The sequence below is a fragment of the Salmo trutta genome, chromosome 14 (assembly GCF_901001165.1).
Source record: "Salmo trutta chromosome 14, fSalTru1.1, whole genome shotgun sequence".
Classification (NCBI taxonomy): Eukaryota; Metazoa; Chordata; class Actinopteri; order Salmoniformes; family Salmonidae; genus Salmo; species Salmo trutta.
The window spans coordinates 35,578,006-35,589,685 of NC_042970.1; the positions used below are offsets into that span (position 1 = coordinate 35,578,006).

Genomic DNA, 11,680 nt, shown 5'->3' on the forward strand with positions numbered 1-11,680 from the left:
CACTTTAGAGACAAGGCCTAAACCCCTCAAACTCTCTTGGCGTCACAAGTGACAGAATCCAGGAGATAATCCTGTGTGTTTGTGGACTGTGACACAAAGCCATGGCTGGGGGGGGGGGGGGGGGGGGGGGGGGGAATCAGTAGAGTGGAGTGATCCCACTCATGAGAGATGTTTGTTCCCTCTGGACCCCCTGTGGTTAGAATAAACCTCTGTACGTGGGTGCTGGAGAAGAGACCCGTCTCTGAATCATCACTCACACACACACCATGAATCCCACTGTGTCACTCTCAGCAACTCCACCTCTCTGCCAAGCCAAGCACAGAGAAGGAGACAATCTGCCAGCTCAGGGGAGGAGGAAGAGTGTGTGGGGGGGTAGAAGAGACGTGTGTGTGTGTGTGTGTGTGTGTGTGTGTGTGTGTGTGTGTGTGTGTGTGTGTGTGGGTGTGTAGGAGCCCCAGTTTTATTGTCCTTGCAGTTCCAGGTGTAGGATTGATTGTGTGTGTGTGTACGTGTGCGTGTGTTAAGGTGTGTTCACCATAGCAAGTGTGTTTGTCGGCTCCCAGCTTCATGAGATGAGGGCAGGCACAGGAGAAGGTCTGGTTGTAGTTGATGAGACACAGGTGAGAACAGGGACCCATGCCATTGTTAGCTGCACACGGATTAGGAGCTGTGGAGAGAAAGAGCGAGAGAGTGGGGATGGAGACAGTGGTAAAGGGAGAAAGAGCGAGAGAGTGGGGATGGAGACAGTGGTAAAGGGAGAAAGAGCGAGAGAGTGGGGATGGAGACAGTGGTAAAGGGAGAAAGAGCGAGAGAGTGGGGATGGAGACAGTGGTAAAGGGAGAAAGAGGCAGAGCGTAAGCACAAGGAAAATGGAGGGTGGTAGAGAAAGACATGAGAAGAGAAGGGGAGGGAGAGCGAATGAGGGGGGGGAAAAGGAACGCGAGAGACGAGGAGAAAGAGAAGGAAAATGTGAGGAAAGGATAAGCGAGGGGAAGAGAGAAGGAGAGGGAAAGAGGGAGGAAAATATCAATTACAATCATCCAGTATGTGCATATAAAACAGCTCTTACCACTCAGGCAGCAGGCCTATCTGTCTCATCCATAAATGGATGGTTTTCTGAGCGTGACCATTTTGAGGTGAGCGGTTGTGACAGGGGAGGCCAGATGCCACTACTCTCCTGAATGACACATGGACTTAGAGAAGCTGTCAATCAAAATGGCAACTGACTCGGGACACTGTGGTCTCTCTCTAGAGAGTAATGGCAGCAAGATGGCCAAGCCTTATGGATAGGCACTCATTAACACACAAGATCATTCAAGGTAAGGCCTGGCTAGGTCAATTCAAAGTAGCTAACCTCTTTTAAACACCACGTTTGTTAGCAGGTGTGTGTGTCTTACCTTGGGGCTGTCTGGAAGGATGGTAGACCTGCAGGTCAAAAGGTTGTGTGTTGGTTCTCTGGACCACGGTTACGTTGTTACCGGTCCACTTATTAGCCTTGGCCAGTGTGTTGGTCCTCCAGTCCGTCCAGTAAACCTCTCCCCCGTACATAGTGACTGCGAATGGGTGCGACAGGTATTCGTGTCCCCTCAGCACCTCGATCAGGCCGGAACCATCGTATTTGGCTGAGTAAATAGCATCAGACCTGGAGGATGGATGGAAGACAACACAATACAGCGACTTATTACAGCCTTTGTATATATATACACATGTATGTGTGTGTGTGTGTGTGTGTGTGTATACACTGTATGTCCTCTCTCTGACCTGGCGTCGATCCACAGGATGCGTAGCTCCAGGTAGTCTACAGTGAGTCCGTTGGGCCAGCCCCCATTTCCTGTCTCCTTATGGATGGTCCTCCTTCCCTCGCCACTCATAGAAGCTGCCTCGATCCTTGGCATACTGGCATCCCAGTCCGTCCAGAACAGAATCCTACAGAGATAAGGGGGGGGGGGGGACTTCAAATTCAACTATGTGGTTCAGTAAACCCAATAAAACAAAAACCAATGACTGAAGTCAAGACTCAGTTTTAAGCCGTGTGTATACTCATTCCTAGCCTGGTGCCAGATGGGTTTGTGCTGACTTTCCAACTCCTATGGTCATTGTCAACATAGGAGTTAGCAATACAGCACCAGCAGATCTGGGACCAGGCTAACCCATTCCCAGTGGTGTGCTGGTTCTCACCCGTAGCGGGGGTCGAGGGCGATGGCCCGTGGGTGCTCCACCTCCCCAGCCAGCAGGGTGGTCCTCATGGTTCCGTCCAGCTTGGCCACTTCTATCTGATCCAGGTTACTCTCCACCCAGTAGATGTTCCCTGCTATCCAGTCCACCGCAAGACCCTCTGGAGTGGCCAGGCCATACTGGATCACCACGTCAAAACTGGTCAGAGCTGGAGCAGGGAGGGAGAGGAGGTGGTTCATTTGATTGTGAAGCTTTGCTGTGATCATTTCCCCTTTACTGTAGACCTATTCAATTTTTGTCATTAACAGTTGTCAAAGTGTCTTACCAGTACCATGAACATCAATCACACAGCGACAGTTTCTAATGCCAATGCAGCCCCAGCGTTTCTAATAATGCCACCTACACAGCCACGACTCTCCCTACGACTGACAGGATACATTCTACTCCCGTTTGAGTCTAAGCAAACAACATGACATGAGGCGCCAGTGAAAAGCAGCGAGGAGAAGAAACTATTCTTTTCATCCCCCTCTCTCACCCATTCATTTTTCCATTACAGGTCCCTAATCAGAGAGAACGGCCTAATTATTAGTCATTATCCTGACTGGAGTAGACACACACACACGCGCTCATTATGCTTCCCTACTGTAATGAATGGGCCTCGTCTGCTCTATAGATTGTCTTTGATTGATTGGTTTTGCATTTTTGAAGGTAGCGGTTTAGTTTTGATTGATTGGCTTTGCCTGTTTGGAAGGTGACAGTGTGGGTTTGATTGATTTGTTTTGTCTTTCGGCATGGAGCTGGACCATCTGCTTTGTTATTTACCAGCTGCTTCCCCTCAGCAGCTATAGGCCTGCACAGCACAGTATAACTACTATTCCCAGAATTCCCCACTGTGAAGGCAATTGGGAAATCATGGAGTACTCCACTAAAGACAAAGAAGTGTGCTGTTGGTCTCAATGACTATACACAAACCAAAGGTAAAAAGTGGAGAAATCCAAAGCATACCTTTCACTATAGTGAGTGTGCATGAATGTGATAGTGGACTTGAATGAGGACGGTCTGAGTCTGTATACGTGTGTGTAGTAAAAGACATTCACCTCCGTTCTCGGACAGTTTGCCGCGGTAGATCTTGTCCTCCACCACGTCGGTCCAGTAGAGAGCATTCTCGGCGAGGTGGAAGTCCAAGGCGATGGTGTTCCTCAGGCCAGGCACCAGCACGCTGAACTCTCCCTTGTTCAGGTCGATCCGACGGATCTCATGGCGGTTGGAGAAGATGATGAAGGGCTTGAAGGGATCTGAGGTGAAGACAGGAGATTACATGATCATTGTGATGTACTAGTAGCCTGTTGGTGGCAGCGGTGGGATCCCTGCATCTACTTTGCACCCAGTGCATCCTGGGTAATGTAGTAAGAAAAAGCTGTAAGTCGAGGAATGTTTCCTCCCAAGGCTTGATTTTAAAGGGTGTTGGGTCCTGGTTTCAACTTATTCAAAGTAGAAATGAACAGCTTTAACAGTAAATGCCTTCCGTTATTTCAGTTTGCCTGGTCATGACTAAAATCCAGTAACTAAACACTACTGTTAGTCGTTGGCTGTTTGGAACCTGAATCCATCCAAGGTAGTGTGACGCACAGACAGTGCTATGTGGCTAAATGAAAGAGGAACGTAGTTAGGAAGCCTGTCTAATCCCTGGTAATTAAAAGCCTGTATGTTTTAAATGGAGGAGAGTCATCTCCGGACAACAGACAGTGTGATGAATGGTTGTGTTGTGTGTGTAACTCTGTCGCTGTGGGTGCAGGGCTGAATTATATGCAGCTTTATTTGAGTCAGTGGCTAGTTTCTGTGAGGAGGATACAGACTTGAGTATGTATGTGGGTAACAGTGTTCTTCTTCCATTACATTGATTGAGTTTCCCTGATCCCTTCCTCTTATTCTTGCTATATTTATCCCTCCTCCTTTTCCCCTTTACAAATTCCCCGACTTTCCTCAATCTACCTCCTCTTCTTTGTTGTTAGTCTCCTACTCTACTCATCTCCTAATCCCTTTCTCTCTATCCAACTCTCACAGCTAGAAGCCCCCCCCAACTATTCTCATGTCCCCTTTTCGATTTTTCTGCTCTCCCTCTCCTTCTGTTCTTCAATCCCTTGTCTCCCCTCCAGCTCTCTTCTCATCCTCATGTGAACACCGCCTCTAGCCTCCTTGCCTATCCTCTCCCACCCTGTTTATTGTCCAGAGTGGTGGTATCAGCTCCCAGTCACAGTTTGGTGGGACCACTGAAACCACCCAGCTTCCTGCCAATACGCCCCATCCTCTCTCTCCTACTCACTCACCTCATTTGCTCTCTCTATCGCCTGAACAAAAACCACAATACTTCCTGGAAATGTACTGTAGTTTCCTTTTCCCTCTCCTTCCCTCGCGGATCCTAAACCCCAATCCCCTCTCTCACTTTGACTCTCCCCACATCCATCATGTTGACACACCTCACCCTCTGTGCCAGTGTCTTTCATTCTCATAATCCTTAGAATCTCTCCGTTCTCGTCCATTTCACTCCAAACCACCATATCCCCCTCTTCTTCTCTCCTTCCCAGTTTCCCACCCTTTATCCTCCCCTGCTCTTCCATTCCCTCTTTCTCTACAAGCCTCCCATCACCCTCTCTCCTCCCTCCCTCTACATCTCCTCCAACCCAACCTCCTCACCAGTGCTCTTGCAGTTCTCCTGGTCAGGCTCCAGCTCCCAGCCCTCGTAGCAGGAACACTTGACACTGAACTTGTCCTGCTCACAGCGCTGGCTGCACTTGAGGTGTTTGGCGCAGAAGCTCTGTATCTGACAGGTCTTGTTGTTGGAGTCCAGCTCCATGCCCAGGGGGCAGGAACACACCACGCCCTCCCCGGGGGCTACCGTACAGTTATGGCTGCAGTCGCCGTTATCCAGCGAGCACAGGTCTGCAGGGAAAGAGAGGGATGGGTGTTACGGGAGGAGGTGACACTGAACAAAAACATTGGGCCAACACTCTTCTAGAGCTCTCTCTCATGCGGAACACACAACAATGACATAACAGGCATCATAAACAGTCACGACAGCTCAGCGGTGGGATCCCTGTCCTACCGCCCAGTGCATCATGGGTAATGCAGTCTTTAGTAGCGGCAGGTCTTACCACAGAGTTTCTCGTCAGAGCCATCGGGGCAGTCGTCTGTGCCGTCACAAAGCTTCTCAGCGGGCAGACAGATGGTGGAGTCGTTGGCACACACATGGTGGGAGAGTTTACACACCAACGCCTCACAGTTGTCCTCGTCTGAGTTGTCCTCACAGTCACTGTCCCCGTCACACACCCAGGCCTTACTGATACAGCGGGCTAGGGATAGGTCAGAGGGCAAAGGTCAGAAGTTACAGGCAGATACAGTCCACAATAACAAAAATACAGCTACAACCAAATGCAGTCCATCTCCACCAGATAACTCTGAGCTACCCATTTCAATACTGTTACATTTATGTTTTTCAACAGGCAAATCTCCCATTCTTTCCCCCTTTCATTTAAACTCCCCTAATTTCTTCCTTATTGCCGTGTCACAACCATTCCCCTCACCAGAGTCTCTACAACCAAACTTGACGGCGGGGTCACACATGTGTGTGACGCCTTCGCAGTTCTTCTCATCGCTCAGGTCCATGCAGTCTGTGTCCCCGTCGCAGCGCCAGCGCATAGGGATGCACAGACCGTCCATACGACACTGGAACTCATCCGTGTGACAGCCGCCAGGGGGGCGCGTGGCTGGGGAGGGACAGTGATGGAAAGAGAGAGAGAAATTAGAAATATTATATCACTTCCATAACACTCAAACATTTCCAGAAATGGAAATGTATTAACCTCTACGGGCCACGGGGGCAGTATTGAGAATTTTGAAAAAAATATGTGCCCATTTTTAACTGCCTCCTACACCAACTCAGAAGCTAGGATATGCATATTATTAACACATTCGGATAGAAAACACTCTGAATTTTCTAAAACAGTTTGAATGGTGTCTGTAAGTATAACAAAACTCATATTGCAGGCAGAAACCTGAGAAAAATAGATTAAATAAAATGAGAATTTTGTGGCTGTACTATTTAGTGTCATTGTTTTAAAGATACCACAGTGAGAAAGGATTCAGTTCGCAACTCCTACTGCTTCCACTAGATGTCAACGATCTTTAGAAAGTTGTTTGAAGCATCTGTGATAAATACACACCGAATTAGAAAGCTTACAAGTTGACACGTCATCACTTCATTTTTTGCGCCTGCGCATGAATCTGAGAAGAGTGCCTTTGTCATTATCGTTTATTCTAGACACTTGATAGGTTGTGTGAAAATATTACTGATGTTTACTGATGTTTCACGTTAAAAATGGAACAAAAGATTAGTGCTAAACAACATTTGACATGTTTAAACAAACGTAAATAGATTATTTACTAGGTTTTCTTTAGTTTTTCGACGTGACTTTACACTGCCCACCTCATTTTGTGGGAGCCTACTGAACGCTAACTATTTGGACATAAATTATGAACTTTGTCAAAAGAAACCACATTTGTTCTGGACCTGGGATCTCTGGCAGCGCCTTCTGATGGAGATAATCAAAGGTAAGGGGATATTTAGAATGTTATTATCGATATTAGATGATGCTAATGCTAACGGTATAGCTTAGCTTAGCTTAGCATATAGCTTATTGTTGTTAGCATAGTACCCAGTTTATACAAAATGTGATTTCCCAGTAAAGTTATTTTGAGATCTGGCCCTTCGGTAGCAATTACGAGATGATAATATATTATTCTTTGAATGACAATATTATAATTTACCAATGTTTTCGAATAGTAATTCCGTGATTTGTAATGCTGGATTCACTGGGTGCATTCGAGCCGAAAAAAATTCTGAATTTCACCGCGACTGTAAATGCTGTTTTTGGATATAAATATGAACTTGATGGAACTAAAAATGCATGTATTGTATAACATAATGTCCTATGAGTGTCATCTGATGCAGATTGTCAAAGGTAAGTGCATAATTCTAGCTAGTTTTCTGTCTGTTGATGCCCTTCTTTGAATTGGCTAAACATTACACGCAGCTATTGTCAATGTACTCTCCTCACATAACCTAACTTTATGCATTCTCCGTAATGCCTCTGAAAATCGGACAGCGTGGTTAGATTTAGGAGATATATCTTTCAAATGGAGGAAAATAGTTGATTATTTGATTTTTTGAAATGATTACTCTTGCAGTTTTGAATTCCCCGCCATGGTCACATGACAATGAATCCCAATACCGGGATAAGATCGGGATAAGATCCTCAACAGGTTAAAAAACAGATATTTAGGCCTCTGAGTTTTTACTGAACCAGGTAAAACTCTGGGCCCTTGTTATAAAGCTATAACTTTTTATCTGTGTTCATCCTTTTTGTAAGAGTTTGCTGAGTTGGAATAACTGAGTAACTGCCAATGCTGGTGATTTTGAGAAAATGACAATGCAACCACATTAGGAAAGATATCGTAGAGTCATTCACTACCTGTTTCTCCCACTGTGGGGCTCCAATGGGAAACAAGGACACTCTTTATCACAGGGGATCAGTTTGACCAGAACATCACGCTTCAATGATGGACACTATTCACCGACTATTCACTCAATGGATAATCAAAAGGGACTGGCAAAACCAACAGGCATCTGGCACAGACAAAGACCCAGATGGGAAAATTTGGCTAAGGTGTTGGCATGTGTGTGGACCTCACAGTGGGCAGAAGCTTGACAATGCCAAGAGACAAAAGATGACGTGCTTCATTCATGCACACAATACATCAAATCACATCATTAACAAAATGCTGACATTCACTAACGACCTGTCACGGCTAAATGAATGGAAACCGATGACCCAAAGATGCCCACGAGTCAAGGGTTGGCAGTGCCACAATGCCAGGGTGATGCAGTGCACTGAAGGGTACAGCATTCACGCAGAGAACATGCTCCACTGGATTAGCAATAGAGCCATCATTGGCATCGGTGATTACGGAATGAATTGAAAGACTCGGACATCAACGGTCAATGGCTGTCACAGAGTTTCACGTGTCACGTCAAAGTGAAAAAGTACTGTCGGTTTCTTTTTCGATAAATGGAAATAGTGTGCTCCAAAATGGCCGTGCGAGTGTGGAAGAGCATGAGACTAAGTGTGTGTAAGTACGTGTGTTAGGTTTCATTGTGCGGGTGTTTGTGTGAGCATGTGCGCGCGTGTGTGTGTGTATGTGTGTGTGTAAAAGATCCTGAAGCATCCTTTCTGCCTGCCTGCCGTCCATTAAAACCTCAGGACCAGCCCATTAGCCAGCACCACGGGGGGGGGGGGGGGGGGGGGGGGTGGAGAGAAGGCTGGCTGGGTTCCTAGTTCTCTGGTTACAGGCCACAGTGTAAGTGACAGAAAAATATATGTTTATTCAAAATTCCCCTGATAGTATATCATATTTAACTTGTCTGTTTCTCGTCCAAGACTTTGTTTCTTTTGGTTCGGATCCTACGCAACAAATGTAATAAAGTGGTTTGGAGTTGACCACAGGAAATGTTCCTTTCAGGTGAGGCCTTCTACAATTCTCCACCAACTAAACAACACGGGACATAATCAGATGCAGTGTTTACAGTATAAATAGTGAGTTTGTTTCCCCAGTCCTTAGGAGAAGGAGATACTAGCAGGTTTATAAGCTAGAGGGAGAGATGGAGTAGTGTTTATGACGTAATTGCATGTCTGTTGCACAACTAGGGACATGATGTCGTGAGGTTTAGCACAGTCAACAGCCATCTAGAAGCCCACAGCCTGTTGTAGACTAACCCTTTTCATTTGGCTGGCCTATAGCACATACAGTAATATGGCATTATGTTTTCATGGTTGGTGGGTTATGAAGCTGACACTCACATACAGTAAATATATTTGGCACCTGATTGGTGCGTTACATACAGTAGTTGACACTCCCAGAGAGCGATTGGTTGGTTACGGAGCTGACATGGAGTCAACACTCACAATGATTGGTGAGTTACGGAGTTCATGCAACAATTTGGTGGGTTACGCTCTCACAGACAGCGATTGGTGGGCTACAGTGCTGACGCTCACCCTGATTGGTGCAGTTGGCGTGAGTCTCGTCGCTGTAGTCTCCACAGTCATTGTCTCCATCGCAGGTCCAATAGTCCGGGATGCAGCGGCCGCTGTTACACTTGAACTGGGCGCTGGAGCAGGAATGGCTGCAGCCTGCCTCATCACTGTTGTCCCCACAATCATTATCTGCAAGGCAAACACAGTCAAACCTCTACCTCACACCGCTCAGACACACAACATAGGCCGACTATAGTGAAAGACAAAAACAAATCTCCCAGGTTATTGTTTATGTACCTGGTCATTTACTTTAGTTATGAAGAACACTGTCAATTTTCTCTTCACTCAGACAATATGTTTGTATCACAAAGTAAATAGTCTTTATACTATTGTTCATAATTTCCATTACGCTCCATAACATTAAATACAGACTCACATATAAAAACACTTAACATTACATTTACAATTGAATTTCAACGTGAGGAAAAAGGAGAAGAGATAGAGAGGAAAATAATCACAGAAACTGCATAGATCAAACCATGCACCATGAGTGAATGTACCCAGCACTGATACATTGAGCTTGGCAGCAGAGGAGACTCTTCCCCATAGACTTCCTCATCTAAGCACTTCTAACAGCGAGGTTTGTCTGGTAACTAAACCTTAATGGTGTCCGCTGGCAGATAAATATAGACAGTAAGCTCACTATGACAGATAGTGTTGAGGCCAATTGGACCTTGTTGTTTAGTAATGATAACCCACCACCCCGAACAACCAATGTTCTCTGTCTTTGATTCTTGTCCATTCATTACGATTACAATGGAGAGCTCTTCCTCCTGCATTAAGTGAGTGAGTAGAAGAAGTAAGAGCCTCCATTATCGGTCTATTGAGATGAATAATGAACTACTGTTAAAGGGTAAAGCTGCCGTTAGTAAGGAAAGCAGCCCTGGCCCTCCCTACAGTAGCAGGTCTCCCCCTCCCTCTCCCTCCCCCCTGGGGCCCCCCTAGCGAGCCCTGGCCCTCCCTACAGTAGCAGGTCTGCCCCTCCCTCTCCCTCCCCTCTGGGGCCCCCCTAGCGAGCCCTGGCCCTCCCTACAGTAGCAGGTCTGCCCCTCCCTCTCCCTCCCCTCTGGTGCCCCCCTAGCGAGCCCTGGCTTTGGTGCATGTTGATCTATGCACTAACCGGTCGGGTTCGGACAATTCAACTCATCAGAGCCGTCCCCACAATCCTTTTCTGAAACAAAGAAATCAACGGAGACAGCGGAGTGGGCGGACGGCACGACAACAACACACATTGAACAACAACAACACAACGAGCCAATGACAATGAGAGAAGAAACAGACACACAAACACCCTTGCCAAATAGAGAGGAAAGCTGTAGTCAGACAGACATGTGGACATCAAATGACATGCGTAGCAACGAGTCAGTGATAAAGCTGGTGATGACTAGAGATGCACACGCAGTAGGAGAACGAGGAAGACGAAGGAGAGACACTCACCATTGTCACAGCGCCAGTTGATGTTGATGCAGCGTCCGTTATTGCAGGTGAACTGGGTGAGAGGGAAACAGGTGGGGTAGGCTGGACAGAGAGAGAGAGATAATGGAAGACAGAGTGCTTCGTGTCATAAGAAAAAAACACAGTAACAGTAACTTAGGACTTTACTAGCTACGACCATGATAGTTCCCGGCCGCACTACGAGCCTGGGCTTCAGTGATATGGGTATTGTGTTTCGTCTTTCCTGAGGAAGATTTATTTTCTGTGTGTTATAGCATAAGAGAAAGATAAGGGTCAAGGGTCAAAGGTGAGGCAGGTGAACTACCACATGACGCAGGCTCGTCAGAGCGGTCCCCACAGTCGTCGTCCAGGTCACATGTCCAGGAGATGGGGATACAGCGACCGCTGGCACACGAGTACTGGTTGGGGGGGCAGGTGCGTGCTGAAATGGTAGGAGTGTGGGGGGGGGGGGGGGGGGCATTGAGATTAATAAACAGTTATCCTCAGGAGAACGACTCCAACAGGATGTTATTAGATTGCCCTTTGAAATGTTACAACAGCAGTTGGATTCATGGGAAATGACAAATAGCATTTTGAGGATCTCCAGAGCATTCGGTGGACCCAGTCCATGTACACTGGGCTAAGCTGAGGGAAAGGTCAGCCCTAAACAACCATTGTCTGAACGATGTGTACAACAGAGAGAGAGAGAGAGAAAAGAAAGAGAGCAAAATAGAAAAACAAAGAGCGAGAGAGAGAGAAAAGAATGTGTACAGAATGTGCGTGCGAGTGTGTGTTACGTGTGTGCGCATCTGTGAGGGTGAGCGTGTGTGAGTGTGTGAGCGTCGTACCAGAGCAGGTGGTGTTGGACTCATCCTCGTCATTGCCACAGTCGTTGTCTCCGTCACACAGCCAGCGCAGAGGGA

At 46.9% G+C, this 11,680-nt stretch overlaps 1 protein-coding gene across 6 annotated transcripts in view; it reads right to left on the reverse strand.

Annotated features, from left to right (window-relative positions):
• Positions 1 to 11,680, reverse strand: part of LOC115207921 (low-density lipoprotein receptor-related protein 1) — a 178,012-nt gene that overhangs the window by 56,606 nt on the left and 109,726 nt on the right. For all 6 annotated transcript variants that reach the window (XM_029775510.1, XM_029775509.1, XM_029775515.1 and 3 more), the window contains 12 exons: positions 11,606 to 11,680; positions 11,083 to 11,199; positions 10,761 to 10,841; positions 9,285 to 9,452; positions 5,757 to 5,939; positions 5,328 to 5,525; positions 4,870 to 5,115; positions 3,273 to 3,470; positions 2,179 to 2,383; positions 1,762 to 1,926; positions 1,398 to 1,642; positions 536 to 667 (listed from right to left, as the gene is read on the reverse strand). The exon at positions 11,606 to 11,680 is cut by the window's right edge and continues 51 nt beyond it. In XM_029775510.1, coding sequence (XP_029631370.1) covers positions 536 to 667; positions 1,398 to 1,642; positions 1,762 to 1,926; positions 2,179 to 2,383; positions 3,273 to 3,470; positions 4,870 to 5,115; positions 5,328 to 5,525; positions 5,757 to 5,939; positions 9,285 to 9,452; positions 10,761 to 10,841; positions 11,083 to 11,199; positions 11,606 to 11,680 — 2,013 coding nt within the window. The remainder of the gene's footprint in view (positions 1 to 535; positions 668 to 1,397; positions 1,643 to 1,761; positions 1,927 to 2,178; positions 2,384 to 3,272; positions 3,471 to 4,869; positions 5,116 to 5,327; positions 5,526 to 5,756; positions 5,940 to 9,284; positions 9,453 to 10,760; positions 10,842 to 11,082; positions 11,200 to 11,605) is intronic.